The sequence below is a fragment of the Gadus morhua genome, chromosome 8, assembly GCF_902167405.1.
Source record: "Gadus morhua chromosome 8, gadMor3.0, whole genome shotgun sequence".
Classification (NCBI taxonomy): domain Eukaryota; kingdom Metazoa; phylum Chordata; class Actinopteri; order Gadiformes; family Gadidae; genus Gadus; species Gadus morhua.
Genome location: NC_044055.1, coordinates 3,400,702 through 3,418,201, shown reverse-complemented (window position 1 = coordinate 3,418,201; position 17,500 = coordinate 3,400,702). Strand labels below are relative to the sequence as shown.

The 17,500-nt window shown below is 44.6% G+C and overlaps 2 protein-coding genes and 1 non-coding gene across 4 annotated transcripts in view; all 3 read right to left on the bottom strand.

The window, feature by feature from the left end:
• Positions 1-2,525: 2,525 nt before the first annotated feature.
• Positions 2,526-2,599, bottom strand: trnar-ucu (transfer RNA arginine (anticodon UCU)). The gene has a single exon. It is a non-coding gene; the product is annotated as a tRNA-Arg (tRNA).
• A 1,342-nt stretch (positions 2,600-3,941) lies between these two features.
• On the bottom strand, positions 3,942-9,288 carry sdhc (succinate dehydrogenase complex, subunit C, integral membrane protein). Its single transcript, XM_030362718.1, has 6 exons — positions 9,211-9,288; positions 8,167-8,226; positions 7,737-7,838; positions 6,583-6,644; positions 4,468-4,631; positions 3,942-4,305 (listed from the first exon to the last, which is right to left on the bottom strand). The coding sequence occupies exons 1-6, from the start codon at positions 9,270-9,272 to the stop codon at positions 4,201-4,203; spliced, it is 555 nt and encodes a 184-aa protein (XP_030218578.1). The 5' UTR covers positions 9,273-9,288; the 3' UTR covers positions 3,942-4,200.
• Positions 9,289-10,705: 1,417 nt separating this feature from the next.
• atp1a2a (ATPase Na+/K+ transporting subunit alpha 2a) overlaps positions 10,706-17,500 on the bottom strand; it is a 55,059-nt gene continuing 48,264 nt past the window's right edge. For both annotated transcript variants that reach the window (XM_030362716.1, XM_030362717.1), the window contains 5 exons: positions 15,600-15,745; positions 14,584-14,714; positions 14,000-14,101; positions 12,836-12,927; positions 10,706-11,145 (listed from right to left, as the gene is read on the bottom strand). In XM_030362716.1, coding sequence (XP_030218576.1) covers positions 11,117-11,145; positions 12,836-12,927; positions 14,000-14,101; positions 14,584-14,714; positions 15,600-15,745 — 500 coding nt within the window. In that variant the 3' untranslated portion in view covers positions 10,706-11,116. The remainder of the gene's footprint in view (positions 11,146-12,835; positions 12,928-13,999; positions 14,102-14,583; positions 14,715-15,599; positions 15,746-17,500) is intronic.

The window sequence follows — 17,500 nt, the reverse complement described above, 5'->3', positions numbered from 1 at the left end:
CAGTTTCTTTCTAAAAGGCTATTTGCCGAGCTATTGCCAATGGCGAGGGAGCGCGAGGGGGGAAAAGGGAGCGCGAGGGGGCAAAGCGTAGGCAGCCCAATAACGAGACGTAGTGTATATTCACAGTCACATTAGAACATACGTGCAGGTTTAAGGACCGCACGGCGCTGTAGCGGAGATAGCCTGCGGATTACGCCCAGCACTTTGCCAGAGTTATAGTGCACAGAAACATTCCAGGACACAAAAAACACACCGCCGGTGATGATATGTGTCTACTAACCACCTTATAAAGGATATCCGCCTCGTACGAAGCCCGCGACCATTCATGTACAATGAGGGGAAAAAAAGGGTGAAATACTCAAACACACACACAAACGCACCACACACACACACACCGTTGAACGCTGCCTTTCCGAAGTCGTTCTGTGCGCGAGGAAATCGGTCGTAGATGGTCCAATATAAAGTCCCGGTTTGGCGCGAGGCTGTCGCTCTTGAGCAGGCTTCTATCAATCCGCTTTTAAATGACTTTTGGGTTTTCGTATCCACAGCCTTTCGACACAACAGAGATCCGTAGCTTCTCTCTGCCTCTACGTACTCTCTCGCGCTCGCTCTCTCTCTCTCTCTCTCTCTCTCTCTCTCTCTCTCTCTCTCTCTCTCTCTCTCTCTCTCTCTCTCTCTCTCTCTCTCTCTCTCTCTCTCTCTCTCTCTCTCTCTCTCTCTCTCTCTCTTTCTTTCTCTCGCTCGCTCTCTCGCTCGCTCTCTCGCTCGCTCTCTCTCTCTCTCGCTACCGTTCACTGCAGCAAAAACAGTCTGTCTGAAAGACGAGAGGGAGGGGAGGGACAACTGAAGGGGGGGGGGGGGGGGGTTGAAGCAGCGCGTGGGGAGGAGGGGGGGTTAGGGAGGGGATTTTAATACGATTTGGCCCGTACCAGTGGGATGACAGGACCAGAGCGCGCGTGCAGGCCTACTGGCTGGGAGAGTCACGCATGCAGGAGATGAGCGATATAGTGCGATGTAAACACAAGGGACCAGCTGACGCTCCGCCGCCGCGATTGTCATGGATCTCTTTGGCCCCATGTGTTGTATTATGAACGGCATTCGGTTCACCAGACCTGGTCCGTCTCGCAGACGATTCTACTACTTAAGAGACTTATAGCCTAATCATTTCGGCTTGAATAATCGTTTATAATTATTTTCGAGTCGAGTATATATAAAGGCTAAAAGTATACCGGATCCCAATTTGTCAAGCCTGTGTTTATTCTTCTTATTTATTTGTTGAAAATGTTTCTTTGCGGGTGATTGGAGGTGTGACCGTTCGCCGCGTGGGCGAGTCAGGCCAGGTAGACCCTTGGTTGTAGGTGTTCAGAGAACCGGCGTCCAACGAGGAGGAGGGGAACAGTTCAACTCTCTCGGGGATTAGGGATTAGTTTTGCTTGGGGATTAGGTTGTGCGTGTGGTGGTGGTGGGGGGTTGGTGTGTGTGTGTGTGTGTGTGTGTGTGTGTGTGTGTGTGTGTGTGTGTGTGTGTGTGTGTGTGTGTGTGTGTGTGTGTGTGTGTGTGTGTGTGCGTGCGTGCGTGCGTGTGTGTGTTGGGGGGGGGGGGGGGCATGTTGGTTAAACATGGATGGCTGCAGCACGAATGCACAATCACTATCGGCGACAAACCGAAGACGGTAGACGGACAAAGCAGAACAAAAATCAATGAGAAACCGGGAGGGCAAGGGGATCTTGCAATAAGCAGCTGCTCCAGTCCGCTGGAGTGGGCACTCATTCCCTCTCTCTCTCTCTCTCTCTCTCTCTCTCTCTCTCTCTCTCTCTCTCTCTCTCTCTCTCTCTCTCTCTCTCTCTCTCTCTCTCTCTCTCTCTCTCTCTCTCTCTCTCTCTCTCTCTCTCTCTCTCTCTCTCTCTCTCTATAGGAACTACATGAGAAATTAGGAATGCAGCATCTGGGATCATTAAACAGTTGTTATGAGACACGAAATGGCCTGTAATTCCCATATAAATGCCGTTGCGTTGGAAAAGCCTTGTTCTAACAAGTGAGTGGACAGCTCCAGGTGCTGAAAATGAGTATGAGTATGGCCTGGGTTCACGTGTCAGAGCATTGACAACGGCTGGTGTAGCGCAACCCGAGGGCTATAATCAGTGACACAGGTTCACATGCAAGGTTATATCAAATAAAGTTCCTAAATAATAGTTAGGTTATTAACAACAGACTATCGTCATTGAGTATTTTTCCTACGATATTGAATGTATATTTCATATATTATTTCATTTTTTTAATCCCGTCCAGTGGATTAAATTTTAACATGGGCAATTTACTATAGATATTATTGGTCACCTGCCCTTAAATCGTATTTTTACAAAACTCATTACATTTTGGAAATGGTTACACAAGGTGGTTCCATTAGTTCTATGTCGTAATCTTCTATAACAATCCCTGCTGAATGCAATTCGCATCGAAGAAACAAAAGCCTTATCCATCGCAATTATGTTGGTCCAATCTAAAAAGCCGCACACAGCTGTAATCATCTCTGCCGGGACTCGAACCCGGAGCCTCTGGATTAGAAGTCCAGCGCGCTATTCCATTGCGCCACAGAGACTGGGCCACCGACATTCATGAAAAGTGGGTTTATATTCCCCTCCCATCTCTTTGCTACATTCACAGCATCCCGCAGCATCAGCACCACTGTTTTCATTGCGTTATATTGACAGCCGGTAGGGGGTGCTGTAAGCGCATCAGCATTTACCCATGCAAATGACGACAGTGCTGTATATGACTCCAGAAGTCGCAATATAAATAAAATTAAATAGGCAAAAGGTTAGGACAATCAGATAAAGGGCCCACTTTATCTCAATGGGCAGCTGCAGGCTGAGAATAATCACGCTATTGGACGTACTTTATGAAAATGAAGTGGGGTCTCCTAGACCGATCTAAGCTCCTCCGCTGGATCTCGAGCCAACAATATATTGGAGTCACTCATAATCAAGTGAAATGTATTATAGTTTAAACTCGGTGGGGGGTCATCCCCATATTATTGGTGGTTTAAGGGCAACGTCTGCCTGAGGAAGCTCAGATTCAATTCTAATTGACAGTTTCTCTCAAGACCACTAGCTGCAAGGCGATTGTCTAACAAGCAAATGCAGCTTGGTATTTCCTTAGGCAAACAAATCTGTACAACGTGACGGTTCTTCTTGTGAATGTTATTGATCATAACAGACTCATTTCTATATTGATCCTGCAGACGCAGAGCGCCTGCTGCCGCCTATCTGAGCATATTCGTGTTGCCCTCTCTGCCCAACGTGAATCACGCTCGTTACCCGAAAACACAAGTTGGATTAGACGCAACGTCACAGACGTTTTGCAGCCAACGCAGTAGGCTGCAAAAACGGCCCGGGTGCGATGCGGAGTCCCGTCGTGGCTCGGCAGGAGGCGAGGCCCGAGGCAAGGCAGCGGTGTGGATAAATCCTACCAACACATGCGCTCGCTCCCTCTGCTCTGCTGCTGTGTCAGCCCTTCACACCGTCTCCCCTTCCCACTGCCGCACACATTATCTTTGCGGGCAGCTGAGAGAAACTATGAATGGCAGCCCGGGTTCAAAGTGGATTACAGGCACACTGGTCTTGCGCTAAGAGTGATTAATGTATTGACGTCACCTCTCCATTAGATAAATTACATGAAGGAGAAACATGTAGGTCATGTCTAATTTTAGCCAGGGCTGTTTAAGACATTACAAAACTAAATAAAACTAGGTCTCATTTGCATGCACTTTGAACTTCAGTGCCTCACTTCCACTGGTACCGCTTCACCTATTATGTATCAGCTGTACTAGGTGTTATGCAATGGGTGGAGCAACCGTTTTGATTCACCCATTACCTATTTTCATCCCCTTGAATCCCACGAGAACAACATTGATTTGCGCTTCAACAAACCACCACACCACATCGTGTTGCACATAATATAATCTTTTATTTAATTCATGTTGTAGTAGAGTGCAGGGCCTCTCTCCTTGAGGGAGAGAGAACATATAAACACACAGAAATAAAGAAGAAACATTCCGGGCCCCTTCATGTCCACATATCTTAACCCTCCCTCCATTCAAGGGCCAATCTCTTCCATTTCCATCCCTTGTGGTCTTAATCAGTGCCTCCACCCCCTCCCTCGTCCTCACCCCCCCCCCCCCCCCTCATGTGTTGTTGTGTCTCAGAGGCAGGTCAGGGCCAAGGAGGCGAGGACGGACAGAGCGATGACTGTGTAGCCTGAACGGTAGACCTCGGGGATCTTAAAGCCCTTTCCCATGTCCCAAATCTGGGGAGAGGAAAGGAAGTGATTAAAAGATGAGATGAGATCATTTGAGAAGTCACATGAAACTCGCTCGCTGGTGCAAAGTCGCAGCAGCGTTCACACGCTCTGGCTCGGAATAGCGTGAGAGTCATTACAGACGATGGCGTCTGGGAGCGTGTCTCTCACCAGATGGCGGACGCCGTTGAAGGTGTGGAAGGACACGGGGAAGGCGAGGCCGAACTTGGCGAGGCCGATCAGGTAGGGGCCGACCGACAGGGCGCTGATCAGGTCCAGGTAGTGGGGGTAGCTACCAGGCAGGACAAGGGCCGCAAGGGCCAGGGCCGAGATGGCTGGGGGGGGGGGGGGGGGGGGGGGGAAGAGCGAGAGAGAGAGCGAGAGTGAGAGCGAGAGCGAGAGAGAGAGAAAATAGAAAGCAAGAAGGAAGGAAGGAAAAAAGAAAAGAAAGAAAGAAAAAACGTTTACAATGGTGAAGCTTATTATTCTTCAACTAGCGGTCCGAAAGTAGCATCATACATTTATTTTGTGCACCAGAAACATCAATTCCTCCACAATCCTTCTCAAGAACACCCCATTCTCCGCCCATTGCCATCCAATCTCCACCTGCGAGGTTGCCTCCCTTAGGGGAAGAGAAGCAGACTTTCAACCTCCTTCAACGTCTGGAAAAAGGTTGATGTGTCCTGTGTGCGCGCCTGTGTACGTGTTAATCAATGTTTATACCCCGCCCCCCCACCCCCCGCACTATAAACGTGTAATGGTTTGCGCGGCGTGTTGTCTGCCCCTCTTACCCTGGTTACATGACAGAAAGCCGTTAACCTCCCAATACGAGGCCGCATGCCGCACATGCAAAGCGCTGACGTCCAAATCGAATGGCTTTTGTTTTGTCACTCAACAGATGCTTTTACCCGGGATCAATAGCGATGGGCCGAAATGGCCTGGAAGTATTAAAATGCTCAAAGCTGAATGGTCTGAAGAGAGTTTTTTTCAGGTTGTTGTGTTGTTTTTTTTTGTTTTTTTGTCGATCATGACCACAGTAGATAACTGAAGCGAAAGGAGCACTCACAGCAGCCAATTCAACAGAAGTATATACTGACAGATAGAGTGCTTGCAGATAAAACATCCAAGCCATATCATGTACTGCCCCTAGGCTCGTAAAAATAAAAAAATAAAACGTTGATGGCTGTTTGCTTTAGGACTCGATTAAGGGCAGGTTTCGAGTTTAACCTTTGACCCATTTCAGATACAAAGTTTAGGTTTAGGACCCACTAAGTTCGATACAGCCTAGATAATACATTTTATGACTTTTATTCTGATCTGCTATTATGAAACAATCAAATAAAGATTAAAAACATATTTTAACTTATAATTATGGAGAACAAAACATGTGATTTAACGTTATGGATTTACAGCTTCATTTAAATGAATCTGATAACCCTATTCCATCTACACAGAGTAGGCGCCATTCCAGTTTGCACACTTAATTTTGAACAGCTGAGGATTTAGAACAAAAATGTATCCGGTTCGGAACCCGAGAACCTTAAATGCAAACCACGACGACATCAGTATGGTCATATTCTACAGGTTTAAAAATAAAAAATTGCCTTCCATTGAGGCTAGGGGTGTTAAAGTGGACCGCAGTCGCGCTATAGGGGGGATTATTTTTTTATCAACACGGTGGAGGCGCGAGCAGAATGATCGCAAAAAGAAAATTTGTTTGACCGGTTGCCATGGTTATCTCTGTGTGGTTAATTTGCAGTTGCGGTGTTAAATAGGATGTCGTCAGCTTACTGTTACAATAAACTTTAATCAGAAAACGCGATTATATGCTTTAGACCCTATAGTATCTGTGGTATAAAGGCTGGGACGAATTTCGTATTATAAATATGTAAACTTTATGTTGAAAGTATGGACCATCACGATTCCCATTGAAAAAATGTGATTCTTTTTTTTTTTTTTACGTTTTTCTTTACTGACTTTTCATCACGGTTATGATTTAGTAACCTGTGACACGTGTACACGTGTACCCGTGCACACCCCTAATTGAGGCTACAGCCTTCATTGCAAAAGCTCCGCTCAGTACGGGTTGAAGCGTGGGCTGGTTCACTAGACAGCTCGACGGCTTCGAGAACCACGTCTAATTCGCCGGGAGAGTGCTATCAGAGGAAATGAGTGCGGTGTGGTTTTGGAAATCTCAGGAGCCTTAATTAACCCGGTGGCCCATCAGGACGGGCCTCTAGGTGAAGGAATTGAGGGCCGAGCCAGGGCAGGCGTCGCCGTAGTTACCTCCGCTGAGTCCCACGCCGGTGCCTCTGTGCGTGATGGACATCACCATGGGGACGGACCAGCTGGAACACAAGGTCATTGCTAATTAGTACAGTACGATGTGGAGGCCTGCTCGTCAATGGCATTGATCCCGAGCCACAGGAAGGCGGTTGGCTTTCAAACCCCCGATTTTGCCGATGCATTTGTTCCTTTTCTATGCTTGGCGTTCCTCCAGCATCGATGGGATAGACCGTTTATGAAGCCTCCACAAAATAAACTGTTGAGAATTAAAAGAGATAATAATCTCAAAAGCAGGCCGACTCGGAACACTTTGTGCACTTGCGGGTTCTGATTGGCCCAAATATTGTGCTCTGCGGTGATTGGCTCAATTTGAGCCAATCACAAACCACAATTGCTAGAATCGATTTCTCCCGGCAGTCTTACTTTAGTTCGATTACGCTCCAAATTATTTCCTTTTGAAAGACAATTTCGTACTACATTTTCTGATTTAAAAGATCATCACAACAAGTACTTCAACTGGTTTAGTTTTAAGAACATCAAGAACACACTCACTGCCACGCGCAAAAGGTTTTTAGTATTAACTATTGGGACCAATGAAATGCAATCGCAGAGCAAACACTAACACACCCACCTGGAGGAGTTCAAGGGCCAGAGAGACCAAGCCTTAAGTTATGTTAATAGCAAAGAGGGAGGAGAAACTGCTAGTTAATGATTAGAAAGTATGTCTTCAACTCTCAAGGCAAAACGTTTCCCTAGTCGGGAGGGATGGGGTGGGGGGGGGCACTATGAATTTTTAATAAGAGCATGATTGCGCTTTAAAGAGCTTATTGCAGGAGGTGAATCCAGATGCATGTAAATCAGCTGGAATCCTGCTTATTAGCTGTAGCCTATTCCACTGCTCCGCGAAAAAGCACTCAAATTATGAAAAGACCATGCGGTATGAACTGGGGATTTTTATGGTAATGGTCTTTGTACTTTGGGTAATATATGGTAATAGGTTTCATACGCTCTCTGAAACTATAGTAGCCAAAATGAGACAGAAGCCAAGACAGCTGAACAATTTATTTTTATGGAATATAGTGTTCCAACTCCTACTGGTGCTTTGATACCGGGTCCTTGGGCTACGGCCCCATGTCAGTAACGCCCCCACCTACTTGTAGACGGTGATATGTGGAGACATGGGTCGGCTTAATTTGTTGTTTTTGGCCCAAAACTTGTTCATCTCTTCCTTTGCTGTGGTGCCCATTGGAGCAGTACTGTGGGGGGACGCGCACACACACACGAGCACACACACACACACACACACACACACACACACACACACACACACTTTAGGTCTATTGCTGTGGGCACTAATAGAATTATAAGCCTATAAGTCATAATTACAACATCTCTGTGTTTTTAAGGTGATTATTTTTGGACAGAAACAAATAGAATCAAAAGCCTCTCAATTCAAAACATAAATAATACACATTTTTCTTTCAAAGGATGTCAATCCAATTTTAAAGTTACATTTTTGGAAAAATACCAAAAAGAAAAGCATAAACCTCTAATGAAGTGCACTAATTAACAAACACTACTTACTGTCTGCATAGCACAGCATATTGTGGTCTAGCCAGGCACACACCCTGCCTGGCTAATGTCCTGTAAAAAAGAGACACAGGAAAAGTGGGACTTTATGGTTAGAGAATTACAGGGAGACTACTTGGTTAGCAACAAAAATGGTGTAGGACAGTTTGAACCAAGTATATATATTAAGCAACTAATGATTATTTCTGTGTTTAACAGTTAAATAATTGAGAAAACTGATCTGTTCAATTTCAACAGATCAGTTATCTCAATAATTGAGTCTATGAAAGCACCGAATGTTAAAGAGACAACAATTGCTAAGTAAAATGCAGGGTCCATATTGTACCTAAAGATTAGATTAGATTTTATATACATGTATATATCAAAGATATTGATTAAATATTTTCCTTTTAGTTGCGTGCTTAAGGTGTGTATACATCGAGACTTCTGTTTATCTAAGATTGCATAGAACCATCACTGATAAGACAAGGGTCCATTGCACATGGGTGCTATGACCAGCCAATGTTAACTAAGGTCAACTAAGGTCTGACAACAGTTATTTAACCGTAAGCCAATTTGAACACTCACCGTGCACGTTTACATAATTCTACGCTAAGACAAAAAATAACAGTATTGGTTTTAAAGCAGAATGCATATAAAGTCGCATAATTTGAGTTTATTTGATTTTGGTAAAGCAAAAGCGAAATCGTATATATGAAGGAAATACAAGCAACCGCGAATACAGGGCAGTCACGATGTCACCCAATGTCACAACACGAACCAATTTGGACACAACGTTACATTTAATTAACTATTTAGACATCGTTAAATCAGATCAGCATATATCGGCTCGCTTTGATCCCCTTTTTAGGGCGAGTTGGCTGGCTAACGATAGCACGCTAGCTAGTACCCATAATAAGGCAGTACATGTGGAGCAAAGTGATTCCGACGAAGAGAGACGAACACTACATTCAGTCATATATATCCGAGTAGCCCATTCATTACATCAGAAAACATGAGGAAGATAGCAATTGTTAGTAACAAACAAGTCGTACTGACCTTAGAAGCAACGCCATGTTTGACAAGCACTGTAGGGATATGACGTACCCGGATGTTGACATCGACGGGCTGGTATTCTATGAACTGTCATTTTGAGAAGGTCAAAATGAAATAATTGTGTATAATGCTCTACATGTACTTAGTCATTGTCCATTTAAAAAAAGAAAAAATCATCGGGAAAGTATGTGGCATAATATGTATCAATGTAATGGGCTTTCGTCTAATATTAATGATGTCAATTTGTTTTGAAATTAATGAAGAAACATCGCCTATGTTTAACATTTTAAACTGATTAAGTAAAAACAGATAAAAAAATTAAGACATTTATAATTATATTATTAAATGATATTGTCAATACATTCCATAGGTCTGCTTTGGTTGCCTTTTAGTAGAAAATAAAGTCCCATATCTCATTAACACCAATGATGCTTCCTGGTCTGGCAAGTTCAGAGTGATAGACCAGTAACACATCTTCTAGTGTTTCTCAACCTGTGAGTCACAATGACGGCTTGATGCCGTTGAGGCTTATAAAATCCCGAACTACATTCTTGGTTCACAAGTTACAAACACATAACACACAATTACGGCATAAACTTATATATTTGGGTTTGTATCTCATATATCTATATATTTTTTGTATGATTATTAGTATTATTCCTATTGTTGTTGAGTGTTATGCATCATATTCTATCATCAAGGCTCTATATGTCTTTGGTATTCTACACTCTGGGTGATTTTCCTTTTTTTCAGGCTGATATTCAGAGAATATGTAATTGCATTCAGAGCGTGTTTACTAGTGATGACACATCTCAGAGTGAATTCGAGAAAAACTGTCAATTAGGGTGAGACAAAACGTAGGTGGAATGTTAATTTATCATTTCGGATTTGATTGGCTCATGCAAAATGCACAAAACATTTTAACCAGCTGTGTATAAACTGGCTGCATGGCTTTATGGGGGAGTGGAAACCTGTTGTGTTATTATTTGGTTGAATTATCAAAGTTCAAACTACTGCGACTTGAGAAGGTTGATACAATATTGATGTCCTTCTGGATCTTTCCATGAATCATAAGATGTCATTATGCGACAAATGTAAAAAAGATTGTAAATGACATGACAATATGTGTGCGATGTCTTAGTAATTTGTTGATATGGTAATCTTGTACAGACAGTACTTATCTGACTTCTGAACTATAAATGATGTACAAAACGACACTACATAATTCTGTCAAATATTGTATACACATAATATATTTGTATTCAATTATATATATATATATAAATTAATATAAATGTTTTAATTAAATCGCGTATAGCGATTGAGGCATGTACATTTAAGTTCTTTACTTCATGTAGCTATAGTTATACGTACCAACCCGAGGGATTTGAGATTCATGAGTTTTGGTCATCGTAATTTACAGTATAGTTCAAATAGAAAATCAACATGAACATCCACTCCAAATTTGACCAAGATACAAATAAGATGGACACACTCGGAAGGTATTTCATTTTTTTTATTTTCCTTTGAAAATACCGAATCATTGTTCCAATTGAGGCTAAATAAGAAAATTGTTCACAGAATTATAGAATTAGAATCCATTTCATTAGGCAAACGTTGTTGGTAGTGTTGCCTTGTACAATCAGCCGTGCTTCATTCTCTTTCAACATTTACTTGAGGCACAGAAATGTACAAGGCACGTCAGGCCCAGAATAAAAAAAATGAAATCTCAAAACACAATCAAAAGCTTATTTCCAGCAGTAGTTGCTATGATAATCAGATTTGTGAAATGATCCATGCAATATAACAACTGACAGACAGACTACCGCCTAACACACACACACAGACACGAAGACACACGCACACACACACCCACTCACACGGGATTGAAACCGACATTTTATGAATGTTAATAATACGTCTCCTGTTCCACCCAACCTGCAAGAGAAGGAGAGAGGCTTGGTAAGAAACACAGGGCTCAAGACCAAAGTGACAGGCGAGCGGCTCACATAATATCCCTTTTGTGTCGCTCCATTTGCATTCATCTCATTCCATCGTGTCTACGCTCTGTACGTTCCCAAACGAATCAGCTCCTTTTTAACGTACAATCTCAGACCGCCAGCCCATGACACACAGATTAACAAAGATGATTAACTGTCACAATAAATTGTATTTGTCTAGGCAGGCCTTGCTCCTCATCGACCATATAGAACCAGGAATGGAACCCAGACTCTGAGGCTTGGTACGTGCCTCTCTACATCAGGCATGTGATCTGCGGCCCAATGCAAATCTGTCTTCGTCAAATTCGCCTAAATTTCCCCCTTTTTTTTTTTTCTTCTGCCCATCTGCATCTAGGCTGTTGCCAGTTGGGCCGAGGTGATTTATCTCTTGAGGAACCTCTTACATATTTATCTCCCCAGTGGCTTCAGAGCGTTACATGGCCTCCTTTTAATAGAATTTCATTACCTCTCATAATCCCACAGTTCAAAGGTGTTTCCCTTTTTTTCGCCGTATTTTTGCCCCATCCACCCCATCCCGAACCATTACGCTCAGTGGCATTATAAATGGCCTTCTGTTCTCGTTTGGCTTCTAATAGACTCGGTGTACACACACTGATGTACTTAGAGTCAGACAAATGCTGATGGAGGCTGGCTTCGCTTCGCAGCAGTTGGGCTGCTAGAACTTTCCAGGCTCAGAGAGTTCACTCTAGTTCTGACATCTGGATTTAGCAACAAGCAATCCCTGACAAGGTACAAGGAATGACTGAGCTCCACTGGATTACTGTTGCGGTTCTGAAGCAGAAACAAAATGGTTGGCCTCATTCTTTCTGAATCCAATGGGTCCAAGAACGATCACACGCCCTCGACTGCAAAGTAGAATTGCTGGAAGGCTCCCACACTGTTACAGACTATTTAATAATTTGTCCAGAGCAACACTGAATTCAGATACTAGATAGATCTAATGAAGGAGCAGGTAGAGATTAGGCATCTGGCCGAAGGAAGCTTACAGGTTTGCTACAGACATTGGGGAACCCATATGGGGTACACCCATACCCTAACCATAACCCTAACCCAGTATATATCCTGCTAAAAATCATCCACCATTCTGCCGTCTTTCAAACTCCCAAACGTTTAAGGCCTATATTTGATCCCTCACTTAAGACGTATACTACTGACAGAAATTTGTCATTGGCCATGTGTAGACAGCATTCTCTCTATCTGCCCGCTGTCGCGGTTAAGGTTGAGCCAAACTGTGAGGCAACCATTGTAGCAGTTAATTACATAGATTAAACCCAAGTACTACTTTGACAGGTATGGCTGGGCTGTGAGCAATGGTGTGGGGCCGTGCGTCTACTTAGCTCACCACTGGGCCAATTCAGAATACTCATCAGGAGCCTTTATCCTAAATAACATCAGGATTAATGAGAGCCGCACTAGGGCTGATTAAACCATTCCCTTTAAGGCGGAGAGAGAGAAGAAGAAGAGGAGAGGGAGAGACGGCCATAGTCGTTTTCTATTGGACGTTCTATGAAAGCAATGAATACCGAACTTTAAACAAAACGGACAGAGTAAAGAGTGCTCCTGGGGAATGACTTCATGTTTGTGTTATCATCCGGTGATCTACCTACCTCCAGGGCAGCGTCTCAGGATCAGTTTGCGGATCTCATCATAAATGAAGATGATCAGACAGTAGGGGAAGGCGCAGAACCACCAACTGATCCTAAAAGAAAGAAAAAGCAAAGGGCGGATGGAAGGCAGGAAGAATTGATGGCAGGGAGAGATGGTGTGCGCAGAGAATGGGGGGCGTGTAAAATAGAAAGCAAGTGAGTCACTGATAAAGTAGGGAACCGTTACAGCCTATGAAGGCATTTTCCTTTCTATCGCAGTCATTTAAGAAGATCACAGACTTCATTTGAAGTCCAGAGTGACAGGCTAATGGCAACGTCTTAGGAGTCTTAAAGTGGATTTTCTGGTCGACTGGTGATGTGTTTGAGAGAGAGTGAGAGACAGGCCGCGAGAGAGGGACGGACAAAGGGAGAGAGACAGACAGACAGACAGACAGACAGACAGACAGACAGACAGACAGACAGACAGACAGACAGACAGACAGACAGACAGACAGACAGACAGACAGACAGACAGACAGACAGACAGACAGACAGACAGACAGACAGACAGACAGACAGACAGACAGACAGACAGACAGACAGACAGACAGACAGACAGACAGACAGACAGACAGACAGACAGACAGACAGACAGACAGACAGACAGACAGACAGACAGACAGACAGACAGACAGACAGACAGACAGACAGACAGACAGACAGACAGACAGACAGACAGACAGACAGACAGACAGACAGACAGACAGACAGACAGACAGACAGACAGACAGACAGACAGACAGACAGACAGACAGACAGACAGACAGACAGACAGACAGACAGACAGACAGACAGACAGACAGACAGACAGACAGACAGACAGACAGACAGACAGACAGACAGACAGACAGACAGACAGACAGACAGACAGACAGACAGACAGACAGACAGACAGACAGACAGACAGACAGACAGACAGACAGACAGACAGACAGACAGACAGACAGACAGACAGACAGACAGACAGACAGACAGACAGACAGACAGACAGACAGACAGACAGACAGACAGACAGACAGACAGACAGACAGACAGAGAGAGAGAGAGAGAGAGAGAGAGAGAGAGAGAGAGAGAGAGAGAGAGAGAGAGAGAGAGAGAGAGAGAGAGAGAGAGAGAGAGGCTTACTTCAGAGGGTACATGCGGAGTGCTATGTCCATGCCAGGGCAGTAGGACAGGAAGGCAGCCAGAGCTGTCTCAGCGAACAGTCCAAAGATCAGGATCCGGTTCCTGCGGCACAAACAAACGAGAGAGAGAGAGAGAGAGAGAGAGAGAGAGAGAGAGAGAGAGAGAGAGAGAGAGAGAGAGGGAGAGAGAGAGAGAGAATAAATTAGGTGAGGTTAGGTTAGATGGAGAATAAGAAAATATTTTTGTCAATATATTCTCCCGATTCCCATAGCGCAACAAGTAACGCAACATCTACATTTAATGCTACCTCACTCCCTTCATATACAATTTCCAGGAAAAAAATGAATGGTAGCACCCCTCCCACCCCTCCCCACCCCCTGAACCCCTCCTCACTCCTCTCTCCCCCCACCCCCACCGTTGGTTTGCAATTATGTGTGGCCGGCCACACAACGTTAGCGCCAAATCAGGCTGATTGATCTCGAGGGAATTGTCTTGGACGTCGACCATGAACGCAGAGTGCAAGCAGCCGGCCGTGTCTATTTAAAGGTGTACGCTCCGCTCAGGTCCGCTCGGGTCGGACTCACTTCATGCCCTGCTGGAAGACAGAGTTCCTGCGGGTCTTGCAGATGACGAGGTCGGCCCACTGCACCACCACGATGCTGATGAAGAAGGAGGTGTGGCAGGTGAACTCCACGATCTTCCTCTGCTCGTACGTCTGAAGGGGGGGGGGGGGCCCAGACACAAACACATTTGCACCAGACATTATATCCTCGTTCTCCATCCGTCTGTCTACCTGGCGCTCATCCATCCGTCCATGAGTTAAGATGACTTTACTTGGCAGGCGAGAGCCAGTGCATAAAACCTTTTGGTTGGCAGGACCAATCTATAAGATTAGCCTCCCCGTCCCCTTTGCCCTTTCATTTGAATAACAATGGCTCCAGGCATATAGTCTTTTTTTTCTGAGGAAGGTTCCTGAGTGAAATGAAAAGTATCAAAGTGGCAGCAATGATAAGAGCTCTGCTAGATGTCTAAATGCCGAGGAACTGTGCCTCAATGCTTCCTTTGATCTCCTTTAGCAAAGGGTACACTGGAATGTCCTTTACGTAAGCAAAAAAGAAAATGCTGTCCCATAATTACGAATAATATTCAAGGCGTCGCACCATTTGGCAAAACAAACTGCTAACATGATAACATCTGCCGTTGCATAATAACATAACTTGGTGAAAATGCAGTCGGACTCTCTTAGCACCACGGTTGAATTTTCCTAAGTCCTTCACATCTTTCCTTGACCCCATGACGTTTCCCATCCAGGTCACGCAAAAGCAGTCAGGAGCAGACCAAAGACGGAATCTATTTGACTATTCGACCGGAGCCAATGTGTTATGGTGTTCGGTGGACACTCTTATCAGAAGCGGTGCCTTGCAATACCGTGAGGGCCACACATCACCAGCTAATCGAAACCTCCAACCCTGGAACTGAATAAAACAACGGGCTCTCCCTGGACAGGGCCAGACAGGACCAATCATGCCATGCCACTCTACATCTCTAGAGCACAGCAGGGGAACCGTGAGTGGCTGCTAAGAGCTGCTCCCCTACGCACCCACTGCTGGCCGTAGGTGTCCTCCAGGTCGTTGACGTTGCGGTCGTCCCAGAGGATGCGGATGCCCAGCAGGGACCGGGGGACAAAGCCGTTCTCCGCCAGGATGACGAAGTAAGTGAAGAAGCCGGCCAGGGCCTGTATCATGCCTGCAGAGAGACACAGAACTGGTATTTAATACTGGAATAAAAGTCTGGGCCTTGGAAATATTCAGGGACATTCAGGGATGATGAAATTCATCTGTTCAGGTGTTCATCGTGAAAATAATAAAATGAATTCACGTTTATAAAATAAAGAATATGTATAAACGTTCTCCATATCTTGTTCTGAAATTTAGCACTTTGAAGCAGTTTGCCTGTTTCATTAATTTGATGCATGCCTACTCTCTTCATTCTTGCAATTTCTGGGTTTTGTCTTGGTTGAATGCACTTATTGTAAATCGCATGGATAAAAGCGTCAGCTAAATAAACGTAATGCAATGAAATGTACGCTCGCTACAGGATTCCATGCTTCAGTTTGTTGTAACCTTGTTGCATGTCTTTTTTATGCAGCTTTTTTGCCCAGCTCACCCTCCTAAAATAAGGTGTAAATGTCAATGAGATTTTACATGGTTCAATAAATGTCAAATAAGAGAAACACAGAAACACCTAAAAAGATTATTTTATCATGTATTTGTACATTTCATATTTCGTTTTTTCTGTACCCAAAACTACCATCCTACAATTGACACAAATCACAAAAGCTTTCACGTGTCCTCTTTATGGGGATAATAAAAGATCTTTCGGCCGTAGTATAGCCTGGAGACGTTTACTTTCAATGCGAAAAAAAAAATCTCCTTCAGGGAGGGGGGGATGCACATCAGAATTGTGTTACACAAATTAGGAGTTGTGTTACAGAAAGGGTTGGAAGTGCTCCTTCGGTGGTCAGGTTAATGCACTGTCCGTTAATATTAGTGACACTTGAACCTTAACACCATTCTGCTGTTTCATTTCGTGTCACTCTTAATAAAATCTGTCTGAACTGCAACGTCGGATTTAGGCTCGGTCGTTTCATCATACCCGGACCAGGCAGCAAGATGGGAAAACATGACATGAGTTGTGACATTCATATGCAAAATTTTGTTCGGTTTTTATAACCGAAATGGTTCTCAGTAAGATTACATTTGGCACATCGGTGAACGCATGAGTGCGTCGGTCCCGACGTCCCCCTCCTTTCCGAAGAATTCCTGTCCCTTTTTGGATCTATTAAAGTGCTAATTAAACAGGGCCAGCCTTTGAATGTGAACGGTTCCCAGCCTTAACAAACCACCAGCGTATATATATTCAAGTGAGGCTTTGACATGGGAACCATGACCAAACTCCAACAGAGACCTTGAATCCAAATTACAAAAGTTCACCCAATCATAAAACGGTGGCGGCAAATAAAGTGGCGCCATTACAATGGCCGCCAATATCTCTGGGAATGGTTCGACCCTTTTAACAGAGGCAAAATCGCCCGACAAACACAGGTGTCTCTCATTACACTAATTACAGGTCTGCTCTTTTTATGCAAGGGCACGGGCAGCAGACTACAATAGAGGGAATATCACATATTGGACCGCTCGCCCAGGCTGGTACATCAAAGCAGCGGGCTTCAAATCAGTGTTATGAGCGACACCTGTGTCCCAGGCTGATGACACCTCTGTGAAAAGGGGCGCTCGGTTTTGAACGGTGACTCAGAGGGGGCGTGATTGACGTGGGCGGGGGGACACCCTGAAAGCCACCGGGCCCTCATGAGAGGCATCAGCCGCGCAAAGTACAAGACATGAGCAGCCCCCCCACGGAATTCACTTTTAAATGTCATGTCGAGAGAACTGGGAGGGGGGGGGGGGGGGGGGGGGGGGTATAGCATTCTCTGTGAATTCC

What these genes read in the sequence shown, in the direction of transcription:
- sdhc (XM_030362718.1), bottom strand. Translation starts at nt 9,272, where the DNA reads ATGTCAACATCCGGGTACGTCATATCCCTACAGTGCTTGTCAAACATG. An exon ending in AACATGGCGTTGCTTCTAAG is followed by an intron (nt 8,227 to 9,210) that starts GTCAGTACGACT and finishes TCTTTTTTACAG; the next exon opens with GACATTAGCCAGGCAGGGTG. An exon ending in CGGCGTGGGACTCAGCGGAG is followed by an intron (nt 4,632 to 6,582) that starts GTAACTACGGCG and finishes CCCCCCCCCCAG; the next exon opens with CCATCTCGGCCCTGGCCCTT.